Here is a 22,324-nt window from a genome sequence, read left to right on the forward strand (position 1 = left end):
TAGTGAAAATTCCCAAAGAACAGGTGGAAATACAAACTCAAAACTTAGAAGAAAGGTCATCTCAAGCTGGAGTCTAAGCCATCATACATATGGATAACTCTGGCAATTAAATCAAGGATTTAATGGGAATGTCAAGGAAGACTGTTGAGAGAGGAGGGAGAGCTCTGAACACAGAATGCTGGCACTTAGGGATCCCTGGGTGGCGCAGCGGTTTGGCGCCTGCCTTTGGCCCAGGGCGCGATCCTGGAGACTCGGGATCGAATCCCACGTCGGGCTCCCTGCATGGAACCTGCTTCTCCCTCTGCCTGTGTCTCTGCCTCTCTCTCGCTCTCTGTGACTATCATGAATAAATAAATAAAATTTAAAAAAAAAAAAAAAAAAAAAGGAATGCTGGCACTTAACCAACATTTGAGGCTTTGGCTGAGAAGAATCATCAGAGGTTCTTTCTACCTGATAACGATTCACCTCTGGCCTCTAATTCTCGGTCATTCAGCTAGTAGTAGAGATCCCCTGGATTCCAGGCAAACACCTCAGCTTTCCAATGTGTATTAATAATATGAAGCCTGCTGATGACCAAGAAGGTATTTATAATTCAAAATGCTAAGTGTAATTATAAAATTTTCTTCTAAAATTTTAAAATATGTTTGAGGGGCACTTGGGTGGCTCAGTCAGTTGAACATCTGACTCTTGGTTTCAGCTTGGGTTATTATCTCTGGCTCGTGAGATCAAGCCCCGCATCAGGCTCCACACTCAGTGAGGAGTCTACTTGAGGATTCTCTCTCCCCCTTTTCCTCTGCCCCTCCCTTTGTACACGCATGCACTGTGTGTGTGTCTTGTCTCTCTCTCTCAGATAAATAAATCTTTTTTTTTTTAAGATTTTATTTATTTATTCACCAGAGACACACAGAGAGAAGCAGAGACACAGGCAGAGGGAGAAGCAGGCTCCATGCAGGGAGCCCGATGTGGGACTCGATCCCGGGTCTCTAGTATCACACCCTGGGCCAAAGGCAGGCACTAAACTGCTGAGCCACCCAGGGATCCCCTAAATAAATCTTTAAAAAAAATCTTTGAAAGACATTTTTCTTAAATTGCAAGAAGGAACAGAGTGAAAAGTGTGTGGCAAACATGAGTTGGGGGAAGTTAGGGTATATGAGGAATCTGAACCTTGGGAAGCAAAGACGATTGCTCAGCCATGTTCCTTCCTCTCTCCCTGGACTACCTCACAGATTGCTGCAATTTGATCTTTTCTTCCAAGCTTGAAAACCAATAGTATTTTCCTTCACTTCTTTCTCCCCCATCTAATAATTTCATCTTCTTCTCAATTATTGGCAGGAGATTTCTATTGAGGTCAATTTTTATTTACCCAACACTTCTGAAGGTTTGGATTTCATTTTAAGAAATCATCAGTGATTTTCTTGGAACTGGCTTTGTCCTCTATGTTAGATTAATAGCATGTTCTTCTGCTTTATAGAAGTCCCCACAACCTTCAAGAAGCAAATAACCCCTCAACAGTTTCTATAGGCTCAGGTGCTAGGGTTTGGGATTCTGCAGATGGCCACATGTTCCTGCAGGGTTACATATTAAAGGGATTTTATCAGCATGGAGACCTTGCTCCCTTCCAATTATGAACTTTTAGCTTTGTGCAGTAGCAGTATCAGAGCCAATGAGGTTTATCCAAGGCACAATTATTGCTAATTGAAAACTTTTCCCATTTAGGAACTTTTACGTGTACCTGCCATATACAAAGTATCGTGCTGTATGCTGGGAGAGGTACCAAGGTGAATACACTGTCATCCCAGTCTTCAAGAATCTCTAGTGAGAAAAATAGATTCACTAATAATAAGAATGTGAGGCGCAAGGGATGATAACTGAACTTAAGGTAGAACACAAAGGACTGTGGTAGAACAGAGGAGAAAGTGATTGATTCTTACTGGAAGGGCTGAGGAACATTTCATGGGGGAGGTATCATTGGATCTTGGTCTCAAGGTTGAGAGAGATTTCAGAAGCAGAAATGGCCATATCTTCCCCTAGTCTCCAGAACGCACATGATCCAAGGAGAAAGGCCGTTATGCCTAAGTGGATGGTTGATGGCTGGGTTTATGGAGTGGGCATGATGAGGTGAGCAGACAATCTGAATCAAGATCTGGGGGCCATGAGTACCATGCTTACAAGTCCACCATTCTAAAGTAAGTCCAGAGGTAGCAGCAGGTTTTTAGCGAGAAAATAGCCAGAAACAGTCTTTTACCAAATAATTGTGGGCAGAGATTTAGATAGAGAAGAAAGATAAATAACTCTCAAGTGTGCAAGTGTCTTTATTTAAGAATTCTCTTTCACGGCTTGTTTACTGCTATTTGGAAATGCAGAGTTTAAAGTTACTCAGCCCATATTTGAGACCAGCTTTTGTGTAACAGCCTCTCTGGGACTTTGGGGGAAGGTACTTATTCTCAGCTGTAGTTCTTCATGGAGTCATTGCATATAAAGCACACAGCCCACTGCCTGGTCTGTGTTCAAATTTAACAAATCACTAGATTTTGCCATTATTGCTGTTATTATTATTTCTATCAGAAAGGTTTCCAAGTTAAGGAATGACTGAAGCAAAAAAGAGAAGTTTATACATCAATTTTCAACCTAAAAAAATTTTCGTCAAAACCAACTTAAAACATTTTCCTCAAGTTGAGGGATAATTTTTCTGACAGTATCTTACTTTCCAAATTCATGTACTATTGCCTTTTGTGTATATCATAATGAAAAGGCAGCCAAGTTTAAGGTAAAGTCTTTCATGGGCTTCTAAGTTGAAAAAGAGAAGAAGACCTTTCAGAGTCTTATCAGTCATACAACATGCAGTGTTAGATGTTTGAGTTGTTCATTTGCTAATTAAATCTGGGGTTGGTTTACAAAACCAAAGTAAAATAATAGCTCTGTTCTTTCCTATGGGTGTCTTGGAAAGATATTAGTTGGGCCCAGTGTGTCTTAAATGCCCATGTTTCCGGGTGATGAACACCATGAGATAGATGGATTTGGTTTTGCTTTCAAAGCTGGAGCTAGAGTTTTTGCTTTAGGGGTGCCTGGCTGACTCGGTAGAGCATGTGACTCTTGATCTCAGTGTTGTGAGTTCTAGCCCCACATTAGATATAGAGATTACTTAAACATAAAATCTTTAGCAAAAAGAGGAGTTTTTGCTTTAGAAGTTGCCCAGTGGTGGCATTTCCATGTGAAACTCCACCCAGAGCCTCAGATCAACCCATCCAAAAATAATTTTGTCATCCTCTCCAAATTATTCCCTCTTTGGGTTCCTGGATTCAAAGCAAGTCAGCTACATCACTAGAAAATTAAAGTAGGAAAAAGCCTTTACTTTCTAAAATTAAATCTCATTGCCAACCCCGTCTGGATAGCCTTTGCTGTTTCTCTAAGGAAAACTGATAGACTCGGAATGGGAAATGTCTTAGGAGCGTTCTTAAAATGTTCAGTATGACTTGGACCCTACAGTTCTTTCTGAGTATATTTATAATCTAAGAGAAACTGATAACACAAGTGTTGTTATAGGACAAGGGCCAGCAAAGGATGGGCCAATCCTGCCTGCTGCCTTGTTTCTATGGATTAGATTTACTAGAACAAAGCCTCACTTATTCGTTCACGTATTTCCTATGACTACAGAGTTGAGTAGACAATCTGCAGGGCACACAAGAAATATTTACTGCCTGGCCCTTTAGAAACCTTTGGCAACCATATTTAAAGTACTCAAATAATGAAGAACACCTTCCTGTGGTGCCCGGGTGACTCAGGTTTAGCATCTGCCTTCGGCCTAGAGCGTGATCCTGGGGCCCTGGATCGAGTCCCACATCAGGCTCCCTGCGTGGAACCTGCTTCTCTCTCTGCCTGTGTCTCTGCCTCTCTGTGCGTCTCTCATGAATAAACAAATAAAATCTTTAAAAAACTAAAAGAAAAAAATACCTTTTCCAAAAAAAAAAAGAAAGAAAAAATACCTTTTCACTATATATGAGGTGATGCTGAAAAAAATTGTTTCCACCATCAGTATTGTTACAGAATTTGGCGTGCACCAATTGCTTGTTGAATAGCGACCAAATAATTTAAGAAATTATATATACCATGTATAAGAAAGGTAGTTCTTTGTTTATAGTCCCTGCAGGTTAACTCCCAATCCTTATATATGATGGGCTGACAATTCTTCTAGATGTCCTGTATTGCTTCTGCTTACATATGAAGTACACTTTACATAAAAAGTGTACCCTTTTCAAAGCAGTTTGTATAATCTGTATTTACACCGTGCTTTGCCTAAAATGTACATCCTGATTTTTAAGTGGAAAGCCAGTATATTAATATAGTTTATAATTATTCTTTGCTAATAACAGATCCAAAAAATTTTTTAACAGATCCAAAATTGTTTTCTTAAACATTGAAGCAACTTAACTAAGATTAATTGAGGAAGTCTTTATGCATTTGATATTCCTTTTGCCAACAGCACACGCAGTGGGGCTATTTTATTTATTAAATTAGAAAGCCTGTTTATCGAGTTCCCTGGCCCATAGAACCAGAAATCTCAATAAGTATCTACGTGCCTTAAGTCCGTATCTTTTCTAAAACCCAAAACCAAAAATGCTTTGCCCATCAACCTCCCTCATATTCCCGGTAGCCCAGAATGTATGGGTAGGCACTCATATATTCAAAGTAATCATTCATTTCTCCCTTTGTTCTTTGCTGGAGAAAAATAGATCTATATTTGGTTTTATTTATTAATATTTGCTCTGTGATATCATTAGTTGTGCAGCTTTGTTTCCATTCCAGAAATGTTTTAACCCTCCTGCAGAGCATGCAGTCTTCTAAAGCATGTTCCCATTTAGTCATTCTGCTTTTAGTTTGGCTTCTTCATATTGCCACCGGAGGAGTTACTCAGCACCAAAGATCTGATTATGCCCCTGCATTATTTAAAACTCTTTCTTGGTTCCTGTCACATCTACAGCTCTCCAGGATAGCACACATAATCTGTGATCTCCACCCACCATCATCTCCAGCTTTGTCCCCCAGCCTTGTCTAATCAAAATGTGAGACTCCAACTCCATTAAATAGCACAATTGGTAGTTCCCCTTAAGGTGGTGTTGCCCTGCTATGTCACCTGTGCCCAGGACTGCAGGTCTCCTTCCTTAATCCCTCACTCTTGTCAATGGCTTATGCTCATCCTTCAGCTCCGACATTGCCATGTCCCAGAAGCCTCCCTGAAACTTGCTTCCAGCTAGACTGAGTGGCCCCATGCGGGCCTCCATATTGCTGCGTGCTTGCTTATTTGATCAGTGCACTCTACAGGAATTACCTTTTTATTTGTTCATCTTTCTTACTAGATTATAAGTGCCCTGAAGGCAAGGGCCATGTCTAAGTCAAACTCTGTGTCCCCAGAATGCTTCTAGGGTTCCAAAAACTGACTTTGGTGCCCTCTTTTCCCTCCTTACCCAGTTCTCATTTCACGGTTTATCCTTAATTATGTTTTTGCTAACTCCTAGTCTCCTTACCTCGTCACTTCTCCATCCCTCCTCTACTCCCTAGCTCACTCTAGGACCAAACTCTGGTAGTAGTCACAGCTTCACTACTTGGCCCCTGCACCCAAACACGTCAGCATTGCTGAGGGGACCAACTTTTTGCTTTAAATAAATGGTCACTAAATTCTATGGGCCCGCAACACTGCATGACAGTCCTATTGAAATTCTAGGTTCACCCTCTCTCCATGGACGCAAAGAATTAATTAGACAAAAACTTCATCTTCTCACCACCAAACTACTGTCATCCTGCAGCTGGGCTCATGGGTTTCCATGGATGTAGTTTCCATCCCACATCTAGTGCTGTGGATCTCAGTCTCCAGGATTTGGTTTCTGCAGTTACTGCTGTACTTCCTGTCATCCTGCAAGCATTCTCTGGGATCTCCTCCACAACAGAACAGAAACTTCATCTCATATTCCTCCAGTTACTGCTCTACCTCATAACCGAATTTCTTTTTTTCCTTTTAACCTTTTATTCAGGCATAACTTCACACTCACAGGAAAGATGCAAGAATAATATCAAGAAATTCGCCTGTACTCTTCACTCAGTTACCCAAAAATAACACTTGACATTTGCCTTTCATCTTTTTCTCTCACTCTCTTTGTATTATTCTCTCACTTATTTGGATATTTTCCAAATGTTGATTTTCTAATTCCCTTATTCTTGTGCATTTGTTAGATGCCATTCTGTTATATGGAGGAGTCTTCCTTTATCCCCTAGTTATTTATTTCGGTGGATTAGAATCCATTATGAGCATTATGCTTTTTGTTCAGATTGTCTCAGAATTGGAAGTGGGAGTCTTTGCATGCTGGATCTCATATCATTTTGTCATTTCCCCATTCTGTAAGCACTTACTTTTCTGGTATAATGAGACATTCCAAGCTCACCTTATACTTTTCCTCCTCCAGCCCTTGAATCAACCATTTCTCCAATGAACCTTGGTTCTTTTAAGCAGAAAATGGTATTTAGAAGATAGGATCTGGATCCTGGATGTGCCCATTCCTACCGGATGTCATTATTTATAGACTCTCTCAGCAGACAAAACTGATGGTAGCTTAAATTCCACCTCTCTCAAGAAATTCTTCCTGACTGCCCCATCAATGGTAGCCATACAGTCATTCACTCTGCAAGCATCTATCTTAACTTCTGCATGATACTTAGCACTTGGTTGGTCTCTGTATTGTGTGTCTTCCTCCCAGATTAAAATGAGTTTTATGAGAACAGAGACCCTAGCTGTCTTTTCACTTAGCACTCAGAAAAAATGCCTGATACCTCGTAAGTTTCTTGAATGGATAGATGAGTAGATAACTCCCTAGTCTTTGGACAGTTTCATCTATGTAACAACTTCATCTTTTATGTCAGCAGTTAGAGACAAGAAAAATCTTCCTCATAGTCTTTTTTTTTTTTTTTAAGATTTTATTTATTTAGAGAGAGTGCATGGGGAGGGGCAGAGGCAGAGGGAGAAAGAATCTCGGGCAGACTCCATACTGAGTGAAGGGCGTGACACGGGGCTCAATCTCATGACCCTGAGACCATGAACTAAGCTGAAATCAAGAGTTGATTTAATTGACTGAGCTTAATGACTGAGCCACCCAAGTACCCCTTTCCTCATATTCTTGATGAAACAGGAAAAATTTGCCATTGCTGTTAAGGAGCTTATTTCTCACCATCCTTCTATAGTTATTGTACATATTGACCATAATACATGATTACAGTTCTTATGAACTCTGATTTTAAATGTTTAACATAAAGAAGCTCATGCTTCTTTACTAGAATATATGCTTTTCCTTTATTTTCCTTTATTTTATTCCTTTATTTTCCTTTATTTTCCTTTATTCACCTTCTCACTGCTCACTCACTGACTTTTTAAAATATTACCACTTGGTCCTTGTTTGTTTTTTAATACATACTATATTATATAACTGAAAAACAAAGATTTTCTACAAGAGAATATTTAAATTTTTCTTTACTTAGAACAAAGGAATTAGGCACATCCTATTTGATAGGTTCTTACTTGGATAATACTTATAAACTAATGAATGTTGTTATATCTGATCCTGTACGCAGTGTTTTGTTTTGTTCCTCTTGTAACTTTTTATTTTTTTATTATTGTTTTTATAATAGATTTATTTTTTATTGGTGTTCAATTTACCAACATACAGAGTAACACCCAGTGCTCATCCCGTCACTTTTTAAATGAACTTTTTATATTAAAACAGTGTAGATTGGGCGCCTGGGTGGCCCAGAGGCTTAGCACCTGCCTTCAGCCCAGGGCGTGATCCTGGAGTCCAGGGATCGAGTCCCACATCAGGCTCCCGTCATGGAGTCTGCTTCTCCCTCCTCCTGTGTCTCTGCCTCTGTCTATCCTCTCTGTGTATTCTCATGAATAAATAAATAAATAATAAATAAATAAATAAATCTTAATAGATGAAATAAAAAAGTGTAGATTTACAGAAAAATTGGTTAGAGAGTACAGAGAATTTCCATGTACCCCACACTCCATTTCCCCTATTATTGATTTCTTGCATCAATGTGGTACATTTATGTAATTAAGGAGCCAATATTGATACATTATTATTGACTAAATTCCTTATTTGCTTTAGATTTTCTTAGTTTTCCCCTAATGCTTTTTTTCTTTCCCAGGATCTCATTCAGGATACCACAGTACACTTGGTAGTCATGTCCCCTTAGGCTCCTCTTAGCTATAATGATTTCACAGGCTTGCCTTATTTTTGATGACCTTGACAGTTTGGGGGAGTAGTGGTCAGGTATTTTGTAGGATGCTTCTTTATTGGCATTTATCTGATGTTTTTCTCATGGTTAGAATAGGGTTGTGGGATTTGAGAGGAAAGCCACAGAGATAAAGTGCCACTTTCGTCAGTCACATTACATCAAGAGTACATTCCCAACATGATTTATCACTGTTGCTGTTGAACTTGATCACCTGTCTTTGGTAATGTTTGTCAGGATTCTCTTCTGTAAAGTTACCCTTTTTCTTCCCCCTTTCCATAGTGTACTCTTTGGAAAGAAGTCACAGCTCACACTTAAGAAATGGTTACTCTGTAACTGTTGGTTAAATGGTGCCTGGGTGGCTTAGTTGGCTCAGATCCCTGAGCCACTCAGGGATCCCCTTATTTTTGTTTTTTGAGTACTTTCTTATCTGACACTATAAGCTGCTCCAGGCTTATCTTGCCTATATCCAGCCCCATTCCTAGGGTCAGTGTTTTAGGTTTTTGTTTTTTTTTAATTGAACTGGATTCTGTAATACTGTTTGGTTTTTGTTTTTAATTTTGAATTAGCATGAGATATTTGTAGCATTCTATTTTTATCAAAATATTTTAAAACGGTCTGTTTGCTTTGTGACTCTCCAGCTATCCAGAGTATTTTTCTAATTGAAATATGGTTGACACACAATATTACTTCAGTTTCAAGTGTACAACATAGTGATTTGACAACTGTATACCTTATGCTATGTCACCACGAGAATAGCTACCATCTGTTCATCAGTGGTAGTGCTATTATAATACCAGTGACTATATTTCCTATGTTGTACCTTTTATCCCCATTACTTAGTCATTCCATTACTGAAATGAACATTTTGTTTTTTGATTAAAGATATAATTGTTTTTAGTTGCAACCAAGATTCCTATCAGGTGAATAGAGTGATACTTCATTGTTGACCTGACATTTATCACAATCTCAGGAAATGAACTGGTTACACACAAGTAAATTTTTCAGATGCTTAAAGCTTGGGCTTTTCATTTATCCATTTTTTTTCCTTCAGAGAACATATTTTAAGTACCTTCTGTGTGCTGAGCACAGTGCTCCATTCTCAGAACAGAGAGACAAATTACGGTTCTGTTTCTTAAGTAGTCCACAGTCTAGTGGGGACATAGCTATACTTCAGCACGGTGGTGCTATAATTTAGGTGAGCTAAAGATGAAATAGAAGCCAACAGTGGAGATCAAGGATAATAATTTCTTGATATTTTGAAGGAGAGATATTAATTAGCTAGAAGAAAGGGGAGCAAATGAGGCCGGGAGGTGAAGGGAGATGGGCAAAGAAGTTCTAACAAAATGAGCAGCATATAACTAAAAGAATATAGCATTTTTGAAATACAATAAGAAACTTACTGTGACTAGAGCATAAAATAAGACAGCTGCAGTGGCAAGAGGGGAATAGAAAGCATAAGATCCATCGTGGAGGGCCTCATGTTTATATGTCCACATTCTGGGGGGTAGTATTGGAGGGTTTTTAGGCAGAGGAGCAATCACTTTAACAATACTGTGGACAGTGAATTAGAATAGCCAGGAAACTAGGTAAGGAATCCATTGCAGTAATCTAAACTAGAGATGAGGAACATTGGTAACAGTAGCATGGATGGACTGATGAGATGGAGGAAGGAAGTAGAATCAACAGAGCTTATCAAGAGATGGATATAAGGTTAAAAAAGAGAGTCAGTGATAATTAAAATGATGAATAAAACGGACCTGACCTACATATACCTGACAATATAGGCATGTACAAAAAAAAGTAACTATATAATATAATTAAAACCACAATTTATGTTCCTTACTGGACTAAAGTTTGTGTGTCTACTCTCCAAGTGTCTTAGAAGTTGTAGATTAACAGTCCAGTCATTGGTCACTAGTAAAAGAATGGTACATGTGAGGATTAAGTATTAAAGAGCTCCAATATATCTCATTCTCAAGGTCTCAAAAATAGAAAGAACCCAATAAACAGAAAAGAAACCAACACTAGATGTATGGAAAATTTTCAAATTAAAAATGGCTTCCTCTGTTGCAATCCTTATACCTATTGTACAACAGCCAACTTTAGCTGTCTTGCTAATGCTTCTAGAATGTTCTCTTCCATTCCCTGGCAGAGCTTGGCTGGTAGTTCCTGTTATCTCAGGTAGAAATCATAGTGATACATCTACACACTGCATAAGTCTCACAGCTTCTTGCACTGTACAAACAACTCCATGAATGTAAGTTTGATGTTTGCAAAACTACAAACATTGCTGGCCTGCTTACATATCATTTTACACAAATATTTTACACAAACATTTTTGCTTACTACATCTCACTGTAATATCAGTTGGGGTTATTCTCTGTATTAATAAATGATATATGTGCCTCAGAAAGTTCCTACTGACTTGGACACAACCAGGCTTCTAATTAGATCTGGCCAGTATCCTCATGAAATATTTCAGCATTTCCATGAAGCCACCAGAAAGTGATAGCAATTCATTTTTACAGATGAGAAAATTGAAATAGTGACTTAGATGTATCACCTCAAGCCTCCTTGTTTAATAATGTCTTTCCTATAAATGCTGCTTCCAAAATAAAATGGTTCAAGATGAAATAAGCATATGCAAATGTCAGATAACAAGTTTATATAATCCCTTAGTCATGAAGGCAGTTCCAGAAGGGAGGTAGAAGGCATCCAAAACAGAATATTGTAATTTTTATAAAACAAGAGAAAAAGGACCGGGAAATAGTCCAAAAGGCTCCTAGACAATAACAGCTTCTCTTAATTGGAATGAATTAAATAACATAGTAATCATTAGGTTTATTAATATCTACTGAGATAGAAAACAAAATAGGAAACACAGTTCATACCTTGACTTGATAAGTGCCAGAAAAATAGGATTTGCCTGCATTTGTTTTGCCATACCTTACTACCAGTAGTAATCAGGAGAAACTCCTGGATAGGCTGCAAAGTGGTTTTCTAGCTTCTTTTACAGATATGTAGGACGTCCTGACCCATTCTGTCTCCTAACAATACGTATCTTTAAATAAGGAACTAATGGGTTGATGTCTAGGTTTATTAAATTTCATGAGTAATTTATTCATGTCAGAAATTTAAATATGAATCATTTTTAACATTAAGACCAACTCCTATTCGGTATAGGCTCCTAGCCAACATTCTTTATTTTTAAGAATACTTGACATACGATGTTGTATTAGTTTCAGATGCATAACATACTGAATTGATATTTGTATACTTTATAAAATGGTCACTATAGTAAATCTAGTTACTATCTACCACCATACAAAGTTGTTATAGTATTGTTAACTATATTGCGTATGCTGTACATAACATTGCCACATCTTTATTTTATAACTGGAAGATTGTACCTCTTAATCCCTTTCAACGATTTCATCCACCTCCCCCACCCCCACGCGCCCTCCCCTCTGGCAACTATTAGTTTGTTCTTTTTTTTTTTTTTTTTTTTTTTGAAACCCCCCCCAATCTTTTTTTTTTTTTTTTTTCAAAGATTTTATTCATTTATTCGCGAGAGACAGAGAGAGAGAGAGGCAGAGGGAGAAGCAGGCTCCACGCAGGGATTCCGATGTGGGACTTGATCCCAGGACTCCAGGATCACACCCTGGGCCGAAGGCAGGCACTAAACTGCTGAGCCACCCAGAGATCCCCCAGTTTGTTCTTTGTATCTCTTTTGTTCTGTTCTCTTTGTTCATTTGTATTGGTTTTGTTTTTTTTTTTAGATTCCACCTATGAATGAAATTATATGGTTATTTCCCTTTCTTTAACTTATTTTACTTAGCATAATACCCTCTGATCTGTCTATGTTGCAGATGGCAACATTCCGTTCTTATGGCTGTATAATTGTATAATCCACTGTAAATATATATACCACATTTTTAATCCAATTATCTATTGATTAGGTTGTTTCTAAATTTGGGTTGTTATGCAGTGAACAAAGGGGTGCATATGTCTTTTCAAAATAGTGTTTTCATTTTCTTTGGATAAATGACTAGAAGTAGATTACTGGATCATATGGTAGTTCTATGTATAATACAGTTTTCTCATAGAGGCTTTAGTGTTTTCTACATATAGTATCATGTCACCTACAGATAATGAGAGTTTACTTTTTCCTCTCCAATTTGAATGTCTTTTTTTTTTCTTGCTTAATTGCTATGACTAGGATTTCCAATACTTCACTGAATAAAAGTGGTGAGAATGGACATCCTTGTCATATTCCTAATCTTAGAAGAAAAGATCTTGACTTTTCACTGTTGAGTGTGATGCTAGCTCTGAGTTTGTCATATATGACCTTCATTATGTTGAGGTGCATTCTCTTTGTATCCACTTTGTTGAAAGTTTTATCCTAAATGGATGTTGAATTTTGTCCAATGCTTTTTACCCATCTATTGAGATGATTATATGATTTTTATCCTTCATTTTGTTAATGTGGTATATCACATTGATTGATTTTAGGTATTAAACCATCCCTGCATCCCTAGAATAAATCCTACTTCATCATGGTGTATGATCATTTAAAGTATTGTTGAATTCAGTTTGCTGATATTTTGATGAGGATTTTTCCATTATACTTATTAAGAATATCGACCTCTAATTTTTTTATTTTTTTTTATTGTATTTTTTTTTTGTAGTGTCTTTGGTTTTGATTATAGGGTAGTGCTAATCCCGTAAGAAGAATTTGGAAGTTTTTATCCTCTTCAATGTGGGGGAAATAATTTGAGAAGAATAGATACTAACTCTTTAAATAGAATTCACATATGAAGCTGTCTGGTCCTGTATCTTATCTTAGTTTGTTGGGAATTTTATTACTATATTACTCATAATTGGTCTATTCAGATTTTCTGTTTCTTTCTGATTCAGTCATAGAAGATTGTATGCTTACAGGAATTTATCTACTTCTAGTTTGGCCAATATGTTACATAATAATTTTTCATAGTGGTCTTTTATAATCCTTTGTATTTCTTTAGTGTTTTGTTTAGTGTAGTTTCTCCTCTTTCACTTCTGGTTTTTTTTTTTTTTTTTTTTTTTTTTTTTTTTTTTAAAGGCTGTAACTATTGTGACTATTGTAGCTTTAATTAATTATTTATTTTTTTATGATAGTCACAGAGAGAGAGAGAGAGAGGCAGAGACACAGGCAGAGGGAGAAGCAGGCTCCATGCACCGGGAGCCCGATGTGGGATTCGATCCCGGGTCTCCAGGATCACGCCCCGGGCCAAAGGCAGGCGCCAAACCGCTGCGCCACCCAGGGATCCCCTCACTTCTGGTTTTCAGTCTTCTCTTTTTCTTGATGAGTCTGGGTAAAGGTTTATCAATTCTGTTTATCTGTTCAAAGAACCAGCTCTTAGTTCTATGGATCTTTTCTATTGTTTATTTAGTCTTTCTTTCACTAATTACACTCTGATCTTTATTATTTCCATTCTTTTACTGACTTGGAGCTGTGTTCTTTTTTTTTTTTTCCTAGTTCTCTTCTTTTTTTCTTTTCTTTCCTTTTTTTTTTTTTTTTGAGAGAGGCTTGTATCACTATAAACTTCCCTCCTAGCATTGCTTTTGCTGCATCCTGTAGGTTTTGGAATGCTATATTTCCCTTTTCATTTGTCTCAAGTACTTTCTTATTTCCTCTTTGATTTCTTCATTGACCTGTTGGTTGGTCAGTAGCATGTTATTTAGTTTCCATGTACTTATGCTTTTTCCAGTTTTTTTTATAATGTATTATTATTTTTATACTATTGTGGTCAGAAAAGATTCTTGATATGATTTCAGCCTTCTTAAATTTATTGAGACTTATTGGGTGCCTGGGTGGGTCAGTTGGTTAAACATCTACCTTCAACTCAGGTCATGGTCTTGGAGTCCTGGGACCCAGACCTGTATCAGGCTCCCTGCTTAGCAGGGAGTCTGCTTCTCCCTCTCTGTTCCCCATTCCAGCTTGTACTTTCTCTCTCATTCTCTCTCAAATAAATAAAATCTTTAAAAAAAAATTTATTGGGACACCTGAGTGGCTCAGCAGTTGAGTTTCTGCCTTTGGGCTCAGCACATGATCCCGGGGTTCAGGGATCAAGTTCCTCATTGTGCTCCCAGCAAGGAGCCTACTTCTCCCCCTGCTGTGCCTCTGCCTCTCTTGCTTTGTCTCTCATGAATAAATACATTTTAAAAATAAAATAAAAAGAAACAATAAAAAGAAAATTATTGAGACTTCTTTTGTGGCCTAACATGTGATCTGTCCTGGAGAATGTTCCATGTATACTTGAAAAGAATGTGTATTCTGCTGGCTTTGGATGGAATGCCCTGTATATATTAGGTTGATCTGGTCTAATGTGTTGTTTAAGACCAATATTTCCTTATTTTCTGTTTGGGTAGTTTATCCATTGCTGTAAGTGGATGTTAAAGTCCCCTTCTATTAGTATATTATTGTCATTCTCCCTTAGTGCATCTGTCAGTATTTGCTTAGGAGCTCCTATGTTAGGTGCATAAATATTTAGAAGTGTTAGAACTTCTTATTCAATTGATCCCTTTATTTGATACCCTTTTTTGGGGGTCTCTTTTTAGCCTTTGTTTTAAAGTCCATTTTGTTTAGGGGAACCTGGGTAGCTCAGTTGGTTAAGCATCTGACTCTCAATATTGGCGCAGGTCATGATCTTGGGGTCATGAGATAGAGCCCCACATCAGGCTCTGTGCTCAGAGCAGAGTCTACCTAAAGGTTTTAGGTAAGATAAAATAAAAAATAGAGTATTTTGTCTGATAGAAGTATTGCTACCCCAGCTTTCTTTTCATTTCCATTTGATGGAATATATTTTCCCATCCTGTCACTTTCAGTCTCTATGTGTTTAGATGTGAAGTGCATCTCTAATAGACAACATATAGATGGGTCTTATTTTTTAATCCATTCAGCCTCCCTGTGTCTTAATTGGAGCATTTAGTTCATTTATATTTAAAGTAATTTTTGATGGGTATGTATTTACCACCATTTTTAAATTATTTAATGGTATTTTTTATAGTTCTCTGTTTCTTTATTCCTATTCTTTTCTCTTGTGACATGATAACTTTTTTTAGTGTTTTTTAGTGTTATGCTTAGATTTCTTTCTTTTTTTGTGTATCTAGTACAAGTTTTTGATTTGTGGTTAGCATGAGATTCATAAATAAGAACCTGTATGTATAGCAGTTTAGTTTACTTTAAATTGATGATCACTGGGCAGCCCAGGTGGCTCAGCGGTTTAGTGCCGCCTTCAGCCCAAGGTGCCATCCTGGAGACCCAGGATCGAGTCCCACATCAGGCTCCCTGCATGGAGCCTACTTCTTCCTCTACCTGTGTCTCTGCCTCTCTCTGTGTCTCTCATGAATAAATAAAATCTTTAAAAAAAAAAAAAAAAAAAGGCCCCCCCAAAAAAAAAACAAAATTAAAAAAAAAATTGATGATCACTTAAATTTGAACAAATCCTAAAAACACTACATTTTTACTCTCCCCACCCCCAGTGTTTTATGTTTTTGACCTCAGGTTTTACATTCTTTTATTTTATATATCCTTAATTAATTTTTTTTAAAGATTTTATTTATTCATGAGAGACACAGAACACAGAAAGAGAGAGAGACATAGAGAGGGAGAAGAGCCTGATGTGACACTCAATCCCAGGACCCCCGGGATCATGACCTGAGCCAAAGGCAGATACTCAACCACTGAGCAACCCAAGTACCCCCTTAAACTAATTATTAGAGTTATAGTTTATTTGCTACTTTTGTCTTTTGACCCTCATACCAACTTTATAAGTAGTTGATCTTATACCTACCTCTACCTTCACTATATGTTTGCCTCTAATCTAAGTTAGATTTTTTTTTTCTTTCACATATTTTCTTAGTTCTAGTTATGGCCTTTTCCTCTTAAAGAAATCCTTTTAATATTTTTTGTAAATCTGGTTTAGTGGTGGTGAACTCCTTTAACTTTTATTTGGATGGGAAACTTTTTTTTTTAAGATTTTATTTATTTATTCATGAGAGACATGGAGAGAGAGGCGAGACACAGGCAGAGGGAGAAGCAGGCTCCATGCAGGAAGCCTGACATGGGACTCTATCCAGGGTCTCCAGAATCACGCCCTGGGTAGAAGGCGGTGCTAAACCTCTGAGCCACCTGGGCTGCCCAAGCTGGGAAACTTGATCTCCCCTCCAATTCTGAATGGTAACATTGCCAGTTAGAGTATTCTTGATTATGTTTTTTCCTTTCAGCACTGTGAGTATATTATGCCACTCTCTGCTAGATTGCAAAGTTTCTGCTGAAAAATCAGCTCTTTGCCTTATGGGGATTCCCATTATATGCAATTAATTGCTTTTCTCATGCTATTTCTAACATTCTTTATCTTTAGTGTTTGACATTTTAATAATGTATCATGGTGTAGATCTCTTGAGTTCATCTTGTTTGGGAGCTGTGCTTTTTTTAAAAGACCTGGGAAGGTTCTCAGTTTAGGGAATTTTTCAGCTATGATTTCTTTAAGTTTTATGCCTGCTTCTCTTTCTCTTCTCCTTCTGGGACCTCTCTATAATGTGAATGGTAGTACTCTATGTTGTCCCAGTGATCCCTTAAACTATCCTCATTTTTAAATTCCTTTTTTGTTTCCTTTTTCTAATTTTCTTTTGTCTCTTTCTTCTTTCTTTTTTTTTTTAATTTTTTTTTTTATTTTTTTATGATAGTCACAGAGAGAGAAAGAGAGAGGCAGAGACACAGGCAGAGGGAGAAGCAGGCTCCATGCACCGGGAGCCTGACATGGGATTCGATCCCGGGTCTCCAGGATCGCGCCCTGGGCCAAAGGCAGGCGCCAAACCGCTGCGCCACCCAGGGATCCCTCTTTCTTCTTTCTTTCATTTTCTCTCTCTCTCTCTTTCTCTGTCTCTCTCTTCCTCTCCCCTCTCTTCCTCCCTCCCTCTTTCCTCCCTCCCTCTTTGTTCAGTTTGAGTGACTTTTTGAGAGAGAGAAAGCATACAAGTGGGGGTGAGAGGGTGGTTAGGGGCAGAGGGAGAGAGAAAATTTCATACAGGCTCCACTCCCATTGCAGAGCCTAATGCAGGGCTCAATCTCACAACCCTGAGATCATGACCTGAGCTGAAATTGAGAATCAGATGCTTAACCAACTAAGCCACTCAGGTGCTCCAGTTGGGTGACTTTCATTACCCAGATCACTGATCTGTTCTTCTGTATTATCAAATCTTCCATTTATACCCTCTAGTATATTACTTTATTTTTGTTACTGCATTCTTCAGCTCTGATTGGTACTTTCTTATATTTTCTCTTTGTTGAAGTTCTCCTTGTGTGTTCATCTAGTCTTCTCCAGAGTTTGATAAGCATTTTTATGACCTTACTTTGAACTCTTTATCAGGTTGATTGCTTAATTCCCTCTCATTTAGTTCTTTTTCTGAGGTTATGTCTTGTTCTTTTGTCTGGGACACATTTCTCTGTCTTCTCATTTGGCCTAACTCTGTATTTGTTTTTAAGTATTAGGTAGTTCAGCTTCATTTCTCAGTCTTTTTTTTTTTTCTTTTTAAAGTTTTTGTTTAAATTCCAGTTAATTAACATACAATACAATATTAATTTCAGGTTTAGAATGCAGTAATTCAACACTTACATACAATGCCTGGTATCTATCACAACATACATTTCCCAGTCTTGAAGGAGTGACCTTATGTAAATGTCCTGTCGGGCCCAGAAGTACATTCTCCTCCATTCACCAGAACCAGGTGCTCCTGGGGTGTTCCCCATGTAAGTTGCATGTACCCTGTGATATGATGGGGCAGTACTGCCATGGGCACACTGGTAGGTGGGTCTGGTTCTCACGCTAGCTAGCTGCATATCTGACCTTGACTACTTTGGATGTACCTAGTGAGCAGAACTGATCAAGACACGGTAGGCACCACCTGGCATTAGCAGTCTACAGGGAGGATTCCAAAATGGTGTCTACCAGTGCCACAATCAGCACAGCAGAACAAGATAGCAAAAATGACTGTTACTAGTGTCTAAGTCCCAAGGAGAGGACCAGTTACCTCCTGTCCCTCCAGCAGGCACTCCAAGATTAGTAAGTAGGTCTCCATAGTCCATACAATTTTGATCTGTGTTTTTGCACTTATTTCTCAGTCAAGTAAGTCTACATGTGAGCTCTTTAAGAGTAGGTTCTTCTCCCCTGCAATTCTAGTTTTCCTGGACGTGTTCCCTATTGGTTTTCAAAGCCACGTATTTTGAGACTTGCCTCTTCTGTGCAGAATCTGAGGGTTTGGGTACCTAAGGTGAAACTCAAATCTCTTACTCCTCAGGAAAAAGTTCATTACCTTTGAGATCCCTTTGTATCATAGAATGCCACTCCTAGAATGTGGGGTTTTTTCCTTAGTGAGATTATATCTCTGCCACTTCTACCCATCTCACTGCCCTTGTTATAGAGGTTCTTGTCATCCAGTTTCTAGTTCCTGTTCAGAGGGAATTATTCCACATGTGGTTATAGATATGTTGTCCATGAGAGGAGCTAAGCTCAGGATCTTCCTTTCCTGCCATCCTGGACTCTCTTAGACCCACCCCGGACAACCATTGTAGGCTAGTCAGACATTTTAAGCTGTAGAATCTTTTTTGCTTTTTAAAAACCAGAAATCCAGGCTCTTGCACATTTTTGGTAAGGTCTTAAGTTAACAGTGTCTTTCATATTTTCATGTAGGCTCTAGGAGATGCCTTCTAGATGATCCAAATTGAAAACTAATATGTAAATTTTCATGTTGTAGCTGTGGTTCCAATGAAAACTAACCACTATCAAAAATCTCTCTTCTGGGGGATCCCTGGGTGGCGCAGCGGTTTGGCGCCTGCCTTTGGCCCAGGGCGCGATCCTGGAGACCCGGGATCGAGTCCCACATCGGGCTCCCGGTGCATGGAGCCTGCTTCTCCCTCTGCCTGTGTCTCTGCCTCTCTCTTTCTCTCTCTCTCTCTCTGTGTGACTATCATAAATTAAAAAAAAAAAAATCTCTCTTCCATACCTAATCTCTACTTTTACCAAGTGACATATTAAATTTTTTAAATTTAGCCTTTAATACCTAACTTAAGAGTTATGGATCTGTAAACTAACATGGAGGAAATCATAATGTAGAGCTATCCAGTATGGCTACCCACTAGCTACACTTGGCTATTTAAATCAAAATGTAATTATAATTATAATTGGGACATCTGGGTGACTCAGTTGGTTAAGCATTCAACTCTTGATTTCCGCTCAGGTCATAATCTCAGGGCCCTGAGATCGAGCCCCAACAGGTTCTGTATTCGGCATGAAATCTGCTTACGATTCTCTTTCTCCCTCTCCTTCTGCCCCCCTCACACTCTCCAAATAAATAAAACCTTTTAAAAAATGAAATTAAGTATAATTTAAAATTCTGTTCTTCAGTTACATTAAGTGCCTAATAGCCGCTTATGGCTAATGGCTGTCATATTAGACAGCACAGATGTTCCACATCTTCATTTTCTAATAAATGTTCTACAATACAGGAAGTTAAATTTGACAACATTGTCTAGAAAGTACTGATACAAAGCCACTTTAGTTGAAAATGACTTATATACTTATATATAAAAATGCCCATATGATGGCTTTTCAAGAGGAAAAATAACCAGATTATTTATTTATAAATAGAGCCTGTAATTTCATTCCATTGTGCCAAAAAAGTGACTCTTATATTTCTTAATCCCACTTTCTTTTCCTAACACTTCTATCCTAAAAGATTTACAACTGCAAAATTGTGTATAGAGTTAGTTCAGGATTTCCAGAATTTATCTAATCCATCTTGTGCTAATCTTCCTTTCTACACATTTGCTTACTAGCTTTTCCACAATGTGCTGACTTAAATGTTTATGATATATACACATATTTTTAAAACTTCTGTCTAATTTGCTGTCTTAGACTGCAGCTCCTTTGTAGGCAGTCTAATAGCCATTTTTGTGTATCATATTGAGCTAAGCCCTTTAAGTGTCATACACCCTCTTACACAAAGTTGAAAAATACAGTATATTTCAACTTTGTATAAGAAACATGACTGCTCAGCCCTTGGTAAGAATTATAAAATATATTTTTCTCCCTCAGTTTTTTCAAAAGCAGACCCTTGTAATAAATTTTGTACTATAATGCTTGAGTCCAGGATGAATCAAGGAAAAGAAAGGTTAAGATGAGCCTGGAACATCTTATGCCAGAAAGTAGAATACTCAAAAAAAAATGATAGGGACATAGTCAGAAAACTTAAGAGCCAGGTTGACAGAGTTCCTACTAGCCGTATCTGGGAGAAATTAAGTATAATAATGAATTATAAATTGTTAAAAAAAAAAATAACCTGTGAGTTCCTACTGATGATATATTGATTAATAGATAGTTGGATGGTTGGATGGAGAAGAAAGGAAGGCCCTCATTTGTAGTAGAATGCTGACTGATAAACGTGGATAGAATGGTGGAGCTAGAAAATCACCATTGCATAACCATGACATTAGAGATTGGTTTAGTCAGGAATTATCAGTGGATGCTAACTATAAGGGAAAAGTTTTGATAAGGAGCAAGATACATACTTTTTTTTTTTTTTTTACAATCAAATGGAATGTTTTAATATATGATCTACAAAAAAAATTCATACACTTCAACCAAATGGGATTTATTCCAAGGATGCAAGGCTGGTTCAATATTCAAAACTAGTCAACATATCAACCAGGCTATAGAAGAAGAAACAGATGATCACATCAATTGATGGAGGCAAAGTATTTGACAACATCTAACATTCGTAATAACAAAAACCTGAGCAAATTAAGAATAGATGGAAATTTTCTAAACTTGATAAGAAAACTTTGGAAAAAAATACTTCAACTAACATCATACCTACCTAATGAAAACCTGAACATTTTCCTCCTAATGTGAGGGATCAGTCAAGGGCATTCTTTCTTATTACTCCTATTCAACATCATGTTGGAAGGCCCACTAGTACAGTAAGAAAAGAAAGTCTTGTCTTCCCCCCACATACTGCATCTTAGTTCCAAGGAAGAAAATAAGTGTAAATGGAAAAACCAGTGAGAGGCAGATGGGCCTCTGAATGTGATACCTTGAGAGACATTCGGCGTCACTTCTGTCATATTTGTAAGTAAGTGGGATGCATAATCTGAATTTAATCATGAGAAAACATCAGACAAAACCCAAATGAAAAACATTCCATTTAAGAAAAAAAATGTCCCGAAAAAAAAAAAAAAAAGAAAAAAGAAAAAAAATGACCTGTATTCTTTAAAATACCAGTGTTACGAAAGGGGAGAGGAATGCAGGGGGAAGGCAGAAGAACTATTCCAGATTAAAGGAAACCAAAGAAACATGACAGCTTAATGCTAATCTTTGACCTAGGGCTGGATCTGGAGTAGAAAAAAATGATAGGACATAATTGGGACAGTAGCCAAGATTGGAATATAAGCGATAGATGAGATTTTAAAAAGTATTGTATTGATGTTAAATTCCCTACATTTACCAACAGTGCTATGGTTAGAGAATACCTTTGTTCTTAGGAAATACACAGTGAAGTATTAAGAAGCAAAGGGGCATGATGTCTGTAACTTGTTCTCAAGTGGTTCAAGGAAATAATTGTGTGTGAGAGAAAATATAGTAACAAATGTACCACCTCTTAACAGTTGGTGAATTTGAGCATGAGCTACAAAAGAGTTTTCTATTTAAGTCTTGCAACTTTTCTGTAAATTTAAAATTATTTCAAAATGAAAATTGAAAAATTCTATCCCATGTTTTCTAGCTCTTTCTAAGGCACAGAAGGATGTGATGACAATGAGAATGCAATCGGAGCGACTTTCAAAAGAATATGACCGGCTCCTGAAAGAACACTCGGAACTTCAGGTGGGTGACCTCCACTTTATGAACCTAAATTTTATGAAATAGTGATTACTAAGTCAACCTTTTGGGTTGTCTGCCTTTCCCAAATCAAGAGGATGTACTCAGTCCTGCCTTCTTAAAAATGG

At 37.7% G+C, this 22,324-nt stretch overlaps 1 protein-coding gene and 1 pseudogene across 3 annotated transcripts in view; both read left to right on the forward strand.

The window, feature by feature from the left end:
• Positions 1-22,324, forward strand: part of BCAP29 (B cell receptor associated protein 29) — a 52,537-nt gene that overhangs the window by 22,794 nt on the left and 7,419 nt on the right. For all 3 annotated transcript variants that reach the window (XM_077864037.1, XM_077864038.1, XM_077864039.1), the window contains exon 7: positions 22,102-22,202. In XM_077864037.1, the coding sequence (XP_077720163.1) occupies positions 22,102-22,202 (101 nt within the window). The remainder of the gene's footprint in view (positions 1-22,101; positions 22,203-22,324) is intronic.
• On the forward strand, positions 1,635-1,716 carry LOC144293531 (U4 spliceosomal RNA; annotated as a pseudogene).

This window comes from Canis aureus, chromosome 21 (assembly GCF_053574225.1).
Source record: "Canis aureus isolate CA01 chromosome 21, VMU_Caureus_v.1.0, whole genome shotgun sequence".
Lineage (NCBI taxonomy): Eukaryota > Metazoa > Chordata > Mammalia > Carnivora > Canidae > Canis > Canis aureus.